Source organism: Harpia harpyja, chromosome 16 (assembly GCF_026419915.1).
Source record: "Harpia harpyja isolate bHarHar1 chromosome 16, bHarHar1 primary haplotype, whole genome shotgun sequence".
In the NCBI taxonomy this organism is placed as follows: Eukaryota; Metazoa; Chordata; class Aves; order Accipitriformes; family Accipitridae; genus Harpia; species Harpia harpyja.
In genome coordinates, this window is record NC_068955.1 from 13,809,236 (window position 1) to 13,827,910 (window position 18,675).

General features: G+C 41.7%; 1 protein-coding gene across 17 annotated transcripts in view; it reads left to right on the plus strand.

Annotated features, from left to right (window-relative positions):
* Positions 1 to 18,675, plus strand: part of TSPAN4 (tetraspanin 4) — a 486,303-nt gene that overhangs the window by 291,995 nt on the left and 175,633 nt on the right. For 6 of the 17 annotated variants that reach the window (XM_052810435.1, XM_052810436.1, XM_052810438.1 and 3 more), the window contains one exon: positions 5,603 to 5,719. The exons of the other annotated variants lie outside the window; for them this stretch is intronic. In XM_052810435.1, coding sequence (XP_052666395.1) covers positions 5,603 to 5,719 — 117 coding nt within the window. The remainder of the gene's footprint in view (positions 1 to 5,602; positions 5,720 to 18,675) is intronic. 17 annotated transcript variants of the gene reach the window in all.

The window sequence follows — 18,675 nt, forward strand, 5'->3', positions numbered from 1 at the left end:
AAGCCTTTTAAGTTTTTGGAATAGCAGGTTCAAAAGGATTGACTTGTGGGAGGTGATGGTGTTATGCAACCCTGGAAGGCACTGAGCAAGAAGGTTGTGCCAGGGCAGTGTGGACCACTGTCTAGTACTTCAGTGGAAGGAGGTAGGATGGCAAAGACCATTTTCACATGAAGAGAGCAAGCCTCATCTAACTGCTTTGAGACAAGAAATTATGTTGCTTTCAGAGACTTATTGGTGGAATCTAATTAAACTACTGCAGAAAAGGAGCTAAAAAATTCTCCTTAAGTGGATTTTTTTTTCCTGGCAATCTGATATGAAATCAGGGGACTAGGAACAGATGATTAGCTCTTTTTTTTGGTTTAGTTTTAAGAGATTAGGAACTACAAAATGCATAATACAGACTTTTGGCATCATTAGCAATTCCTTCAGCTTTATTTTCCCTGTCACTCTGTAATGAGTAATGAACTAAGCTGGTATTAAAGCAAGCTTAACAAGCTATTGCTTTTTAGATTGCAAGTCTCCCAATATGTCCCTCTCCTTGTTATTAATTTTAAATAATTCTCATTTTTGTTGCTGCCTTTCTGTTCCTTGTGAATTTTGCATAACGTTTGTATTCACGTACCTTAAGTCCTCCCAGCAAAGATGGAGTGATTAGGCTCTCTGTTACCAGCTTCCAGGACATAAGAACAAAAGACATTCCCAGGCAATGAAAGGTCAGAAAAAGTATGATCGAAGTCAGAAGTCTACTTTAGAGGCAAGATAGTCTGTGAAATTCACTACTGCATTGAAGTTGCTGAAATTCCTGAAAGGCACTCAAAATTTCATGTCTATTAACAACATTTGTAATTGAGCTGCTGAAAATAGTGGTGAGAGTAAGCCTGAAGTTTATCTTCCTTGAAAGCTATCTCTGGCCACTTGTTTGTAAGGAGGCTGGGGTTGAATCACTGGTCCTGTTCAACTGGCATTTCCATCCAGGTCAAAAAGGGTTTTATTGATGAATAATGGAGATTACTGAGGTCAAAAGACATTCTGGCGTGTGAAGAACTTAACATAGTTTGATCAAAGAAGGTGTGGCAAGTGTAGGACAATGAGGAATGCAATCTCATGTGCTCCTATTTTCCATTTCCCATAAAATAAGAACAGATGATGTCCAGGAAAGGTGGAGGATCACTTTTTCAATGATAAAGGAAAATACTTGGAAATTAACCTACTTGCGCTTGTTATCTTAATGAAGATAGAAAAACCATTTCTAAATGTGAAATTTGGGATCCTGTGTTCCTCTTTTTTTTTCCAAAGACTTTGGCACTGAGGATGCTTAGGTTTCTTGATTCTCTTCAATTGCTGAGTTTCCTGCACATAATAAAAATCTAAATCTTAATGTGTTAAGAATTAAAACACTTACGGGGTTTGGAAGATGGTTGCTACGTGAAATATATTATTTCACTGTGTGCTCTAGAATTTACTCTGCCTTCTCTGAAGCGTCTGCCCCCGTCGGAGATAAGTTACAAGAATAGGTGAATTGCTGGTCTGATTTGAAATTTTCCTATCTAAAAATATAGTAAAGCTAGCAGTGTGAAAAAAGTGTCTTTCTATAAATACAAAATGAATTAAAGGCCAAGATTTTAAAAACAAGTGATTTTTGGATGCTTCTGTTCTGTTGTGCTTAACCTGTGAGCCTCCTTTGAAGGGCATTGATGTCTCAAAAATAAGACACTTGTATCTTGAATGTTGTGTAAAGTTCTGGTGCCTCTCATCTCAAAAAGCCTAGAACAACTGTAAAACATGCTGTGAAGGGAGATGGGAGGATCAGAGCTAGGGAATAGCTTCTAGATGAGGGGTAGTTAAACAGAGTCGATCTCTTCAGTCTAGGAAACAGGTGGCTGAGGATGGACTTGACAGATTTTGTAAGCATAAAATTAAGGGTTGCATGGAAAAGGGCAAGTAAGGAACAGTTTCTTGAAGAATATGTGGCTAAGTCTGTGGATGTTGTTGCTACAGCACATACTGTGGGCAGCATGAGTTCAGAAATGAGAAGATCAGGAATAAAACCTATTAAAGGCTCTGAAATATCAAGACACTTCAGATGCAGGAAGTGCCCAAGAGCTGGAGCCTGAGGCAGGGCTCTGGGGAAGTGTTCCTGTGTGCTGCCTCTGTCCTTGAACTTTTTCTTTCCTCTGGTGTAGGATGTGGTTAGAGATTCACCACTGTTCTGGATGGAAGCTTGTTCTGACTTGATGTAACCATTTCTGAGTAAAATATTTGGCTCTCACCTCCTGAGAAAGAGGCTGTGTAAAACCCTCTCCGTTTAGGCACAAAAAAATAGATGGTTTCAAATCTCTCTTTGCACTTCAGGCCATAAAATGCCAGATTTCAGAGCATTAATTGTAAAGAATGTAAAGAATATCACCTTGCTCTGTGCCTGACCCCAGGAATATGGGATAGCTTGTAGATTAAGGTATTATTTGCTGCAGGCACAAGGATTGGAATTTAGCCATTATTTGAGTAAAAGAGACTACTTTTATGCCAAGTGACAGTGTTAGGTGAGTGATGCCATCTTATTTCTTGATATGAGTGTAAGTGCAATCCCATCTAAATATGGTTCTACATGATAGAGCTTAACAATTTCAGAGAGGAGTCATTACAGACGATCAAGTAAATAGAATGTATTTAGAAAGAAAAAAGCCCAAGAGCTTTAATAGTTATTTACCTGAAGGCTTAGTGCCTGTAGGCAGAGGAATGGTTATCCTGTCAGACTTCTTATGTACCTGTCAGAGTGTTTTCTGCTCCACAGTATACATATTTATACAATCAGACCGAAGACTTAAATGCGAAGGAGCTATTGCTGGCTGTGATATGTGTGTGCTCTCTGATGACAGCAATATCTTCTGAAATAGAAAAGCAATTCCTTTAAAATATGCAAGGCACAAACTTGTTTTGTCTTCACACCTTTAGACAAACACGAAAAAGGAGAGGTGGGAAGAGGAGAGGGAGGGTTACTGTAGTTCTTCTTGGGAGAGCTCCCAGCTCTGTTCAGCCTGGTTTGCCCTCAGGCTAATGGAGCTTTCCCTGTGTAGCACCCAGGAGCCAAAATGCTTGGGAGAGTCAGTCTGTCAGCAGTGCCTGCTCAGGAGATGGACCCTTGGACTGTCATCTTACTCAAGGTATCTGGTTCCTTCAAATGTCACTTTTTAAGATGGGCAGGGTAGCAGAAAGTGTTTCATGTGTCTTGGGGTTCAGTTGTTGGCCTTTCACTCCATTAGGAGGGTTATGCCCGTGCAGCGCAGTACCTTCTTGTGTTAGAAGCAGACTCCACGCATGGAGCAGATCAGTTTAGAGTTGTTTTTTTGTGCATTGCAGCATCACTGAGGTGTCTCAGCTGAAATTGGTACAGCACAAACACTTAGGAAGAGAATTTCTGCCCAGAAAAATGTAAAAAGGCAAGAAAAATTAAAAAGGGGGTTTTCCTCGCAGGGAACTGAGCCCCGTGAGGTTAAATAACTTGCCTAAGTGTCAAACAGGGAGCATGTTCCAAAGACAGCTTTAATACAAATTTGAGTGCGATGAAAAAGCAAGTGCTTGTTTGACGTTTGCTGCTGGGTGTAGGCAAAGTAACCTCGCTACAGCTGAACCACTTACATTAGAGATCTAAGCACCAGCATCGATCCCAAAGGCTCTAAGCAGTGCTTGGCCTGGTACCTCTCCTTGCATCATTTTTCTGCACTTTCCTTAGGTCATTTGACAGGTTGATATGACTCACAGTCTCTGCTCAGAAGAACCTGAAGTGGTAGGAAGAGTTGTAAATCTGCACTGAGGATTGTCAGCAGGGTTGTATTTACAGCCCTGCACAAACACTTCTCCATGTTCCATCTGGGTACAGCACCTCTGGCCTCAAACTTTGCAGAGCACTTAAATTCATTCCCATAGAGAAAAATACGCAAATGAGAAACAAGAAAAAGCATCTACTTATCTATAAATAAAGTCAATGGGGATCATTAGTAACAACAATTTGGCTTTGAAGTTGCTGTGATGCTGGCAGAGGCAACCTCTTAGTTTCCAACCTGGATCAGAGTGGATCCGAAGGCATGGGGCTGCACTGTGGGGTGGCAGTGACAGCAATCTGTTGTGTCGCTGCCTGGGCAGTGTAGCTGAAAAAAGCAGCCTTAGAGGCGCACATACTGTGTCCAAACTGGCTTCTGCCACTTTTACCACCTGCCACTGTTTCCTGTTATTGCACAGGTGTGTTGATATTTGTGTTTATTGACTTTCTATCCAGATATTTAGATATTGGTACAGTCTCCCTTCAGTGCTGCTATCTCTGATGAGTTACGTGCTATATTTCAAAGATTTTTAAAGCCAGAGAATATATATTTTAAAGTGTGGTTTTGATCAGGGAAGTGACTAAGTAAAAGTAACTCCAACCTTATTTCAGAATGGTTCCCTAGTGTATTTTCAAGACATTTGATTATTTTGACAAATACAAGTCTTTATGCTGCTTCTCCCTGCAGACCTTGTAAAACTATGGAAGAGTGGCCTGCAGTCTTTTCTGCCTAGAGCATCTGCTACTTTAACTCATAGGCACAGCCCTGAATATGCAATTCAGGGTCTTTATTACCTGTGCTGCTGTTAGAGACAGGAGAAATGTAGCATGATTTTTCCAATCTCAAAATGAGATTTCTGAACTGTCAGGGGAGAGAAAGCCCATCACTGAGTTGTAAACTGAGCAATAACAGAATGAATGCAGTCTCTCTGCTGTCACTTCTTTATAAACTGATTGCTCCGGTGGTGGGCCTGTTGGTGCTCACAGGGTTCAGCATGGACCCACATCAGAAGATAAGGGTAAAAGGTACGTCTTATCAGAGCAGAGCAGTGCATAAAATATGCATCTGTGGTGAACAATTTGCTTCTTCCTCCATGTGTTATCTTCTCGCTCCTGTCACAGAGGCTGGTATTTCTGTGCCTTATGAAGTCTTGTGCTTCTGGAGAATGAGCATCTGTGTCCAGCGGTTATACTGACAGTAAGCAGAGCAGGAGACTCTATACTGTACTCTTTTTTCACTCCTACCACATGCTGCTCAGGCATGCTGAGACTTAGCTGCTGCATTGCTGATTCGAGATGGAGCTGAAATGTAAAATCGTAGTTTCAGCCTGGATTTCAAGCCCCAGGAACTCAAGAGTCCCTTGATAAAGGGTTTTGTTTCAGATCCTTGCGCAGATGTGATACAGCTGTAATGTCCAAATGGTTTCTGGGTCTGAGTCTTGGCATGGCCCTTCTGCCAGTCTGTGAGCAGGAAGGCAGTTGTCTCCTGTTGGCAGCAAACTTGGATCCAAAACTTCCTGGAACTAATAACAAGTGCTCATTTAATGTGTCTCTGATAACAGAAGCTTGTTTTGGGGGGGGGTTGGGTTTTTTTGTTTTTCTCTACTGATTTAGCAAGTTGCTGCTGAAAATTTTGCAGGGTCTGGAGGAAAGGCAGGGCTGTGAATCCTAATGTGGATGGAGCTAACTCAACACTAACTGAAAGTGCAAACCAGAGCAAAATGCTGTGAAGTTGATATGGAGAGGAGCTGTTTGTTTTAATTTTACCTACCGTGTTACCCCTAGACTCTGAACTCTGAAGCTGGTTGGCAGCTTGTTCATCGGCATTTGGAGATAATATGGAGAGAATCCATGCCTCTTGCACCATCTGAACTCCCTCCTAAGAAGCGTTTGCTAGAGCAGGTGAGGAATGGGGTTTTGTTCTCATGAGCAGTCTCAATATAGATCAAACAGCTTTTCGTTTACATTTTCTTTCTTATGGTTTTCTTTTGGAAGAGGTGTGGGTAAAGAGGTTTTTTGTTAAAAAAGGAAGCTTTTAGGGTTTGTTTAGACTGTGGATTAGTGCTTTGCTGTATTAAGATACAAACTAGTAATGAAATCTCCTATACAATTTTGCTACCTTCCTCATATAGATGGACACTCCTGTCCTGATACTCTTGCATCTATATGGTTGTGAACACAGAGCCACTTCAGACAATTACTGAAACAGAAGTTCCATCAAGCTGAGATGCATGCTCATTGTTTAACAGACATTTAGTTCTTTAGGGACTCTGACTGTGTCCTGACGCAGGGATTTGGAAATCTTTTTCTGGGAGGAGGTTTCCAGGTCTCAGCATTTGGATGACACTTAATTCCCTGTAATCATCAGTGCTACCTCAGGGAAATGACCTTACCGATTTAAGCTGTATTCAGGGAACAAATTTATGAAAGGAGAATGACCAAATAGAAGGCAGTATTTTCTAAAGAAGCCTCTTATTTGGGGTGTTTATTTTGCCATGATCATTAACAGCCTGTACATCAGCTGCTCACAGGTTCTTTGGCTGTTAGGAAGTGTTGGATCTTTGGAGAAATCAAACAGAAGACAGTTTCACTCATATCACTCAATAAATATTTAAAAGCAAGGGGAGAGAAAGAGTTAAAGGAAAGAGAAATGATGTCACAGATTTGATTCTGTCACTGCTATTAGCTGGTATATTTTTACTGATAGTTATAGAGAGTCCTTTTCAGTTTTGTACCATTTGTTTTAAGGTGAAAGTTAATTTAATGGCAAAACAAAAATAACCTGAGATATCTTTGATGCCAACTAATTTGTGAGTGTTTTGACAGTTGCTGAAAACCCCAGTCAGAGACCAAGACCTCCTCAGACCCGGCTTTCTGCACCTTTAACAGAAAATCAGTCCTTAACTCAAAAGAGTTTGCAGTCAAAGTGTCAGAGGAGAGACAACTGACAAAAATGACAAAGGGATGGGAGGGTGTGCAAATAAACAGCAAGCCAATTAAGATTAGCATAATAAGCAATGCAATGAGGTTATTGTAATGCTCAATAATTACACCCAAGTAAGAAACTGATGGGTGGTGAATTTCTTATTTTCTGCTTCAAAGTGATTGAGTTGTTTCCTGCTGTTCTCTACTGTCTGTGTGCAGGAACGTGTATTTTCAAAGCCCTTTCCTACTTTTCGGGTGTGGGAACTTCAGTGCTTGGGCATGTTTCCTTGGGCTGCCAGATACTCAGTTTGATGGAAGCTGTATCCAGAACCGTGGGTGTTCTCAGCTTGTGGAGAGCAGTTCCCAGGATGATTTCAGACATTCTTTTGAGGCTTATGTTTCAATCTCTGCATATTGTGCCTATTTGCGAGTCAGTGTTAGTGAACATACGAAGAGTCTGTTACCACTGGGAGAGGAGTGAAATACCTAGAGTGATCCAGAGATAAAAGCTGCCTACTCTGAATGCAGCCCTCCTTTAATGGTCACATTTGGTGGTGTGATCTGCAAGAGTGATGCTCTGCTCAGAAGGCAGCACATCCAAGAAGGGAAGTCTGTCCAGTAAATGAGGCCAGGCATGTGGGCGACTGCATTCAAAATGTGCTCTTTACTCCACAGACAGCAGGACAGATGGCACTGAAGTTTATGAAATCAGGTAATAGGCTCTGATGGAGAGAAGCATGTTAAACATGTCAATCAACCACAACTTGGAAAGGCCCCATTTGACTACTTGAATAATCAAAGCAGGTTCTCCCAGTGCTGACAAGTTGAAGGTGTGTCATCTTTTCCTCCAGGGCATATAAAATACATAGTAGCAACAGACTAAGAGGGCAGGTTTTTAGGGAGAAAATGAAAGTACATTGATACTCCCTTTGATAGGTATGGCTGTGGAATGAGTTTCCTTATGTCTATATGCTCTGCTGCAGACCCAGCAAAGCCTGACCCCAGAAATCCCAAGTTCCTGCGTTCAGGTTTTAAGTTGACCTTAGTTCCTTTGAAGTAAGGTTGACCTGCACTGGGTTAGAGTCTCTGAAGATCTGCTCCCCAGTTTGCTTGGCTATGCAAAATGTGCAGCTTGTAGCTGTGTGCTGGAAGAGCATTTTTTGAAAGAGGGAAGGTTATCCTCTCTCTTCTTGGTAGTATTTTTCTACAGCTGGCTAATGAGTCCCAGCTCGTGCAGTTGTTATAAGAGAGACCTGCTCAGCTGGAACCTCTGTCAGCTTCTAAGCTACTGCTCTTCATGAAAAGGAATGTATTCTGAAGTTCAGCAAAGTCTTAGAGACAACAGGAGCTCTCTAAGGAAGCTCCGTTGTCTCCAAAGCATGAGTAGTTTTCTCTTCTCTGGCAGTAGACTGTGTCTCGGCTTCAGGTAGGTGACTGCCTCCCTATCAACTCCCCGCAAGCCAGAGAGGAGGGACTGTTACAGGAGAGATGCAGCATAGAAACTTCATAGGACAGAGTGATTTGAGAATTTCCTTCTAGTGCAAAAATCACGTCTGAAGCATACTGGAGGTTTTCTTTCTCACCTCCTGCCATGTGAATGTCTATTTTATCCAGTTCTTTTTTAGCACACGGCTTGGGCTTGTTTTGTTCATGTAATAGATAAATTCAGGTTATGTCACCTCTGATATGAATGTTAGGGTGCAATGAAGGTCAGCTGTGCTCCTTAAGAGATGAGGGTCCGGCACCTGAGTACAATAACACGGTGGGCAGGGCAGGAGTCTGGCTGGCCAGGGTGCATCTCCATTTTACCCCAGCAAGGCAAGCAGGGCCAGGCTAGCGATGGCAGTCAGGGTCACGTGAGAGTCCAGATCATTAGACACATCCCTAGTAATGAGGCTGGTCCAAAGTCAAGCTGAGAAGGGAAGTTGGGGTGAGGACCTCATCCAGTGACACCAGGCAGGTCCATAGTGGTGAGTGAGGCAGGTCTCAGGTCAAGCTGGGAAGTCAGCATGCAGAGCAGAGTCCAGATCAACAAGGTCCATTGCTAGGTACAGGCAGGGCTGGAGCTGGAGACAGACACATCTCTACAACAGCTGAGGCAGGGACTGAAGGCTCAGGGCTGAGCTTAGAGCAAGCCCCTTGGGCAGAGGGGCTGGGGGGAGGCCCTAGGGGAGTCAGGGTGGCTCAGACCTTGGCCTTGAACTTGCATTGCAGCATTTTGTGTTAGAAAAGCTGAGTTTCACAGTTTACATCACTGTCAGGGGAAGAAGAAAGGTTCAAAGCACACTGTGGGGCCTTTGCAGTTGGTACAAACTCCACAGTGGTGTGGATGAGAGGCAAATGCTACTCTCAGATTGGGGCGGGGATCGTTCCCTTACACAAACTATGGGCTGGCCCCATCAGGGAATTGAAGAGCTCTGCTGGCTCTTGAGATGGACCTCGCATTGTCAACTGGGAATTGACATAAGCAAGGGGCTGCTGCTTTCATAGAAAAAAAACCCAAAACAACAAACTACCTTCCAATCTCTTCTCTTGCAATTGTTGGGATAGTGAGACCAGCAGAGCTCTTGTCCAGACAGCTGGGGTTTGAGGGTAGCTTTGGAGTGTCTTCATGTGCTGCTGCAGCAGGAGTTTAAGTTGTTCCTCCATTTCCATTCATCCTTCCCTCGAATGAGTAGTTCAGGCTCCGTGCTAGCAGCCGAAGCAGCATTTCTGTTGTTCGCTTCAGGGGAAGTTGGTAGGCTGAATGGAAGTGTGCATGTGTGCTGCCTCGTTGGGGATCTTCAGTAGTTTCATGCTGCTTTAGATGCTGATGACTATTTTGGCTGGCTCTGAAGGCTGATGGCTTTAGCTTGAATTTTTTTTAGAGCCATTCAATATCCTCATCCTGTTCAATCTCTCAAGAAAGGGAAAACATGCACTCCAGATAAGTGGTGTGTGGCAGAGATAAATCAGCTATAAATTGCTTGATTTCCTTTCAGAGAGTAGCTGCTTTTGCATAATTTTTTCAAAGAATCTTGGAGGGGCATGAAGAGGCAGGGAGTATACCACGCTGTTTCTGTAGCACAGAGACATATTGCCCTTTTTCAAGACTGAAATGCCGACATGCATTTTGTTGTGCATTGCTCAGGAGCTGTCTGCACAGGTTTTACAAGCCTCAGATGAAAGGAAGCAAACTACAGTCAGACGGATGACCTTGAAAGAGTCAGTCAGCAGCAACTTCCTTTGTGCTACCTACAAGTCCGTGGTTGGACTACATTCACTACTCTTCATTCTTAAAAAAGTTACAAGGGTCCCCAACAAATCTCATTTGCCTTCAGTGTTTTTTTGGATGTGATTCAAGGGGCAGTGGGCAAATAGAGGAGCTTAGGAAAAGGGTGGTAGCCCATTGCCTGTGAGCCTCTGCTCTTCAGGGCCGTTGCTGAATCTGTCCTCAGGGTTACCAAAGCAAATCACTGTTTGGTTTGGGGTTTTTTGTTTGTTTGTTTGTTTGGCTGGGGTTTTTTTTTTGGGGGGGGGGTGGTGGTGGATGTAGAGACTTGTCAGCTAGAAATCTGACCTGAACCAATAGTTCATTTCACCCAATAGATACTGCACAGCAGTTGGTATGCTAACTATCTGAGCCTGGTGACAGAAGTCGAAAACAGAGAGTAGCCCTCCATCTGCCAAGAATACAAGAAGCAGGGAGAGAACCCAAAGACAAGCATCTGCTGGCATCTAATGCAGAGATGGAGAAGGAAACTGGGAGGGATCCATGGATGGATCTGAGAGTTGTTTTCTTGCATTTTACAGATGTCTTTTGTTAAAGTACTTGTGTAATGAAGTCTACCTTGTGTTAGCTCTAACCTGACAATGAATAATGTTTGGCAGTGCAGTCATGTTACAGGTACAGTCACAGGGCAGGTTGCATTAGCCATAAGAATCTCTATTCCAAGTCTAATTTAGCTATTCATTGGGAATAAAGAGCTAAAACCACTTCCCTTTCCATAGCTACAGTTTAAAATAAAATGTCTGTTAAAGAGGGATGATGTTGAATAAGAACTCTACTTGAACCATCCCTATTCCTTCAGGGTCTTGAAATCATACTGGTTTAACTGAATAATTCTGCTGTGATCCAGTGCTTTTATCATCAGTTAGTGATGGTTAACCATTGCATGCCTGTTGGGCTTAAATTGGCAGATTCAGGATGGCAGGCAAGCTCTGCTTCTTTGAAGACCATCATGGGAAAAGTATGTCTCTGTGAACCAAAGTGGAATCAGCACTTTTTGTTTTGTTGATTACAGTTGTGGTTTACGCCCAGCTGGCAACTAAACACCATGTGGCCACTCGCTCACTCCTCCCCCCACCCCAGTGGGATGGGGAGGAGAAGCAGAAGAAAAAAGTAAAAACTTGTGGGTTCAGGTAAGGACAGTTTAATAGGACAACGCAAGGAGAGAAGTAATAATAACATTAATACTAATGAAGGAATATACGAAGTGAGTGATGCACAGTGCGATTGCTCACCACCCAGAACCTGATGCCCAGCCTGCTCACATGCTGCGATCCCTTGTTCCCCCTGGCAAGCTCCCCCAGTTTATATACTGAGCATGACGTCCTATGGTATGGAATATCTCCTTGGCTAGTTCGGATCGGCTGTCCTGGCTGTGCCCCCTCCCAGTTTCTTGTGAAAATTAACTCTATCCCAGCTGAACCCAGGACAATTACCTCAGAAAAAAATCCCAAGGGAAGTGTCCTAAAATGCAAAGGGTTAGACAGTGATGTTCTTTCAGTTTCTAAAACATAAGGTTATGTTAAAATTATTTGCATAGAACATGGCTTGAGTGGTTTCAGAAGGAGGTGCTACTTGGTTTTGCAAAGTGCAAGATACTGTGTACTTGTGGAAAGCTAATAGGCAGGCCTCTGATTCTTTGGAAAAGAATGCTAGAGCTTATCAGCAGAAACACAATACCTTTTGGGAGAGGTTCTTTAAAGCTTCAGAGGCATCCCAAACCACATTTTAGATACCAGCTGCTGCGTGTGGCTTTTTCTGCTTTATAGCATGTGTCATTTGAATTGGATGCTGAATCTCCGGCTAGATGTATGGGAGAGTTTTTCTGCCTTTTACACAGCAGCAATATTGCTATCCCTTGGGAAAATAACTTTCCCTTCAAACATTTGCTCCTGAGAAGGATGCTTGAGGCACTTAATGCCTCAAATTTGGGAACGGTAGTTATACTGCTGGAGCTCTGTTATTTTCTTTGGAGTGTGGAACCATTTTTTGAAAGGAAAAGAAAAGGAAAAGCTATAGCTGTGACCAATTCCGGTTGCAAAGCCTGAGAGATAAAAACTATGTTCTCCTGTTGATGGTATGCCAGAGGGAAGAGTTTCAGTCCAGAGGCATCTTCAGAAGCCTGAAGGTGGTCTAAGGGAGACCCCTTAACAAGAACTGCAAGGTTCTGCTCTTGCAGCAGAATAACCTTGTGTATCTGTACAGGTTGGGAACCGAGTGGCTGAGTAGCAATCCTGCTGTCAGGGCCTTGCAAGATGAGGGATGTCAAGCTGAATCTTGACCAACAGCGCACTCTATATGTGAATATGGTGAACTACATGCTGGGCCACATTTAGAGGACTGTGGCTAGCAGATTGAAGGAAATTGTTATCCCTCTCTATTTGAGACTGGTGAGGCTTTGCCTGGTATGCTGGGTCTAGTTTTGGGTCTTCCACTTCACGAAGGATGTCAAGAAACTGAAGCAGGACCCGCAAAGACCAGCTGGCATGGCTAGGGGCTGAGCACATGAATTATAGGCAGAGTTTGAGAGAAATGGGTTTGGGTACTCGGGTGAGGGGAAGCAAAGAGGCCATCAAATAACAACCTACAACTACTTGAAGTGAGTAACAAAAATGACAGAGCCAAACCCTTCCCAGTAATTGCAGGTGGTGTGTCAAGGGTGCTGTGGCCAGAAGTTGCAGCTTGGAAGCTTCACTTAAGAAGAGCTTTTTCATTTGTTTGGTTCTGCAGCTCTGTAATAAGGTACCTGGAGATGATGTGTCTCCATCCTTGGACATTTTCAAGCCTAAGACCAAACCATGGCTGAGCTGATCTAGTGTTGGCAGTAGTCCTCCCTGCAGAATGACATTGGGCTAGAGACCCGCGGAGTGCCCACCAACACTTCTGCAGGTCTGTGTAAACCCTGACCCCTGGCCAGCCCCCTAATCTAGAGAACTAAGGTGAAGTGGGGAGCAGCATCACTGGAGTCATGCTCAGTTTGGTCTCAGAGCACTGAATTGATTGAGGTGGGTCATTGACTCAGTTGGTAACAGGGTAAAGGTGTGTGTTTCTCTCTTGGCATTTCTCCCCAGTTTATTTGACACAAGCCACAGTTGTTGCTGCCTCTGGATGAGACATTATTAAAAACCACTGAGCTAAAAATAGACTGTAGTGAACCAGACTCCCTTGGTTCATCTGACAGCATGCCCTGCTTCCACCTCTTGCCATCAGCTGTCTTTTTTCTTTGAATTAAATCTGGTTTTTTATCTTTTAGAATTTTCTTTCTATTCCTCTTCCCCCCCCCCATGGATTTCATTTCTGTACCACAAGGCTGAGTTTATTCTGGGCTTTTAAAAGTATGGAGTTGTTAGCTGATACGTAGCAATTTCCACTGGCCATGACAAACTGTGGTTTCTGTGATTCAGTCTCTAAAGTTTCCTGGATTTTTAGTGTTTCTTGAAACTTCCAAGAGACTGTATGGTTCAAGGATAGAGCTAGCAGAATGCTTTGGCTTGCTTTATTATGGTTGTGCTCAAGTATTTAATGGTGCTTGTGACCAGCAATTTCAGCTGAAGCAAAATGTGTAGCTGTCAGTTGGTTAGACTACTAATGTACTGTAAGAAAAAGTGTATCTGTAACAAAAATAAATAGGACCATATTCTCAGCTTGGTTAAACTGCCATAGCTTGCTTGATTTCAGTGAGGTCATAATGGTAAAAATTGTATCTTCCTTTTAGGTCTTTTTAACTCTGTATTGCATGTTGGATGGCATTAGGGGGAAAAAAACCCCCAGATAAATGTATCTTTATCATAGTGGAACAGTTGTTAGAGTACTTCAGACAGGACAACTTGCTACATTGTTATTAGTTTGATTAAAAATTGTAGAGAGAAATATAGGTAAGTGCTAATTAGCAGAAGCATGGAACAACTTAGATCTGTTGTCTTCCCTGAAGTTTTCCTATATTCTTAATAAAAAATTTGTTTTATTTAATATCTGGCAGAGTATTATTTGGAAGTTCCATTAACTATCTGGAAGAAGTGATAAGGAAGATAAAAGTTGTGAGGTCCCCTGAATAGTAAAGAAGATAAAGAAATGTTCTAAAGAAACTTGGAAAGCTGAATAGGGGTAGGAATAAGAATGAAATTCATCGTGGTAGAAATCAAGAAATATGTCTTATAAAATAATTTGCACTGATGTTTGAAAGAAACAAGTAATTTCAGAAGTGGTAAACAGGATATATCAGACTGTACATGTCTACAGCATGGTATGGCAATAGAAAGCACAAGCAGGAGTGCAGGCTGTTTTTGTTGAATAAATTATGTCCTATAACAAAGAGATGACAAATTCTTCTTTACCCGTCTTTCAAATAAGATCTATCAGATCTGGTTCTGAATCTTCTGATACCATTGGGGCTTCAGATAGTGTGTGTAAAATTAAATGGGAGAGTCAGAAAAAGCATGGTGGTAGCTGCGAGCAGCATGGTTTTAAGAATCTGGCAGAATATAGTGGAGGAAAACAAGTATGATAACGTGGAGGGTAAAATGAGAGAAGAGGGCAAGGAATTCTTTAACAGTAAATGAACGATTTTTAGAAAGGATAAGTTACTGGGGGAAAAATCTCTTTTTAATCTGTGGAAGTCTTGATGGTGTCACCGTGGTAACATGAAGCTGGATGACTAGGAGGTAAAGTGTACTTAACAATTCTTCAGTGGCTGAGAAGTTACTTAGGGTGAATTAAATAGCTTGCACAAAGTAAGTTCAACAGTAAAGTTCAAAATGAAAGTGGTAGAGAAGAATAAATAAATCCAAGATGTGTACCTTGCTATCTACATATAAGAATTAGTTCTGAATTGAGTCTTTATTTCTGACTTTGACTTGAGGGCACTGGGTCTTGCCTTTCCATGAAGAGGCAAAAATAATTACAGATAATTGTCCACTCTGGAATGCTGTGACCTACCTTCTATAGATCTGGTAACTTAAAATTTAACTCCCAGCTCATTGCATGCATTTTAGTGCTGTCCCAGTCTGAGAACACTTTGCGGTCTCCACAAACTCTGAAGAGGTACTCTTGCTGCTACATTAAAAACATCACATTAGCACTTGCATTTATCCTGAGTTCTGATGAATTTTCATGCAGTAAAAAATGTCTCTACTAAAAGTATAAATACTTTTTAATAAAAACAGAAAATGTGTTACAGCTTTGCTTCAGATAAACTCTTCCTCCACACTCTTTAGTTAGCGTTGTTCAGAATGAATGTGAAAGGAGCTAAGAGAATTTAGCACCTATTCTTTATGGTTTCTGCATTCACATTTTCAGTTTATAATATTCGGCATAAGTTTTTTTTTCACACATAGAAGGTTTAGAATCCTACATTTTTTGCTCTGTCAGAGAAAAAGTATATGTAAGAAGTTTGAAGTTGAGAGTCATAATTCAGGCACTATATGTAAATTCTTTCATTTCACATGTTGGGCTTCATTCTGTCTTATGCCTATGAGATCTTCAGATTTTTGTATTATTATTATTTTTGATTTTCCACCCAATTTTTGAAAACAGTTTTGTTATGTTCAGTACCAGCAGATTTCATAGTCTTTCCTATTCAGGGAACCAGATCTGGGTCCAACTGAATTCCGTGTGAGGCATTGAATGACTCCAGTAGAATCCGACTTGAAGAATGAAGGCAGTCTCAGGACCTCCATCAACACAAATGACAGCTGCTTTCCCCTACCGAAGTAGTTGCATTGCCACTCTGAAGCTGATTGCTTGAGGAAGAAGTGCTCTCAGCTGCCTTGGACTGTAGAAGAGCAATGTCAGATAATCAATTGCAGAATCAGAACAATTTGGGTTCAGAAGGATCTCTGGTGATTATATAGGCCAGCTGAAAGGAGGTCTCACTAGATTGGGTTGTTCAGGTGCTTGTCCAGTCAAGTTTTGAGTATCAAGGATGGAGACTCCTCAGTCTCTTTGTGGAGAGTCCTCTTCCAGTGGTTGACCACTCTCAAACACGTTCATTTCTCTTTCTATTCAGTAAATACATGACTACAAAAAGAATGATGTAATGGAAAAGCTTGGTCTGAGACATCTGAAAATCTAATCGGAACAGAATGACTTTTCTTGCTCTCATTCCATATTATAAACAAGTAGTAACAAGCTGGCTACGAGGCAGTGGGAAATGTCACAATATTCACAGTATCTTCATTAATTCATTGCTGCAAAATGGTCTTTTTCTTCCATCACCATTTAATTGGATGGAAGAGTCGAGAAAAGGGCTTGAATGATTTTTACAGTCAATATATTCTTTTCCCATCCATTCTACAGAATCTCATGCGTGGTTAAAAGAAGAGGGGAAAGCTCTTGCAGCTTATACCGATGAGACATATTCAGCAGAAGCAGAATATTTTCTTCTTCACACTACAAGAACCTTCCCCGTGATTATGGGCAAATCACTTAACTTTTGATGTCTTAGGTTTTTCATGGATGACATGCTGCTTGGAGTTCCTTTGAGGTAATTGTTGATGGCTTCATATCTACCGAAGTAAAAAATGAACAGTGGATCATCTAATCTGATCTCCTGTATATCCTACCTTGAGGAATTTCACCAAGGTAGTCTGGCTTTAAGCTTGTGTTTCTGTAAATTAGCTGTGAAGTGCCTTGGGCAACGTGGTGGGAGGCCTTCTAGGAGTCTTGCATTTCCAGTTCCTCAGTGGTCCATAGGAACAGGGGGTGCCTGATCTAATATTCTCAGTCACTCTCTTTTTTTATTGTTCTCATTTAGCCGGTTCAACAACTTGCTTTCCCCTTCCTTTGGAGAATGTTTGACAAATCCTGAAGTCTTTGGCTTTCCCTTACATCTCCACTTTATGTAAAATGACCTTTCTTTTCACACAACTTAAAATAGATCTGCTTGCAAAACTGTTTAATTATATTACCTGTTAAGCCTGATTAATAGTATCTTTAGCTTGTGGAATTACTGGGGTTTTGGTCTCATGTACAGCAACTTTATTGGCATGCAACTTTTTGTCTGAACTGACAATAAGCCTGTGTTACAATGGAGAAGGATCCAGTGTTGTTTCTATGTGTCATCCTATGCAGCATAGTCAATGTTCCCAGTAAGATGGAGACAAGAAACCCACAACCAGAACTGAGATATGGAAAAACTGATGATGAACCTTATCGATACTGAAAAATAGTCTTTAGGGGCCAGGTTTCTTGCTGGCTGATGGGAGGGGGAAAATGAACCATGTGAATAGAAAATATGAAAAATCTTTAATTAAAGCCAATAACAAAACCAAGGAAAAATCCTTGAGCTATTCTCTCTGATTTCTATATATGCTTTCTCATATGCTTTCACTTTATTTTGTTTCTAGGATTTCCCCACTGCCCTTACTCTTCAGCAAGATTTTTTTTTTTCTGAGATTTGCATTTAGAATTAAATTTTGCTTCCTTCTCCCATGTGCATGCAGGAAAGAAAACATTTTTATTGCTATAGCTCGTGATGTCTGCTCATCAGTAGGATGTGAAAGGCCTTGCATATTTGGTTTGCTATTTTTTGTTTCCCCTGGTGCCTTTTCTCTGTGAATGTCAGACTTTCAGATGCAGAGCGGGCTGGTGGAAGAGAGGCTGCTTCAGGGAGTTGTGACGTGGAGTAGGATTGAATTCTGTGTGCTAAAAACTGACTATCCTGCAACCCTGCAAACTGAAACCCCAGGTGATTTCCACTTCTGGAGTCCCTTCCCTTCTCTACTGCCAAGGGTAGTGCTGGAGGAGATGGCATAGCTGATAAAACTAAATGTGTTCTCCAACTCATACAGGGTTTTGAGATTGTATTTCTGTTCTGGAAAATAGCTGTGTAAAAGGTGCATGGCTGTACTTTTTGGACTGTATTGCCCGTGGCATCAGAATTTGAGGTGCTGAATACAGAGAGACGTTCTTTTTTTTTTACTCTTGTTATTCTTACAAGACCAATGTAGCAAAATGACAGTGTTGTCCTCATGGAATTTTCTTGTGGTACTTAACAATATTTGCTATTTTTCCTAAAATCCTGACTTTTATATTTATGTTGGTACTTCAGAATATTCGTCTTCATTTTTCTGTGAGCACATTTGTAACTTCATTTTTCCAGAGGAAAAGGTGTCACTCAAATGTCACACTTTCCAGAGTCACTCAAATGTTCTGGAAGATTCAGACTCCCAATATTTAACAAAACAAGTGCATCCTGCATTGTAATCCATCTTCACAGTTTTAGGAGTTTGATTCCTGATTTCTGTATGCATAAGATTAGCAGTATTAAACTGAGCTGGATTTTATTTCCTTTGTATCTACAACACGCTGTTTTAAGAAATACAGTGAGGTGACTCAATCTCAGTCAACTATAAATCAGAAGAAACCATGAGAGGTAGCGGGGTAGCCCAAAGATCATTCTGGGAATAATGGGAAATTGTCAGGGCTCTGTTTTTACTACTTTGGGTCAGCTACATGACTGATAATGAGAAGGATGATTGGAAGGTGCTATTCCTTCTTAAGCCTTCAAGGAGAAAATGCCGCATCTTCTGGAATAAATTGCAAACTGTTCTCTCAATTAAGAGAAGTTGGGACAAATGGAGGGGACATTGTGCCAGTTTGCAGCATCATATTTCATGACACAGTAGCAGGCTAACAGATCCCCATAGAGTTTGGTGATCAGTTCCTT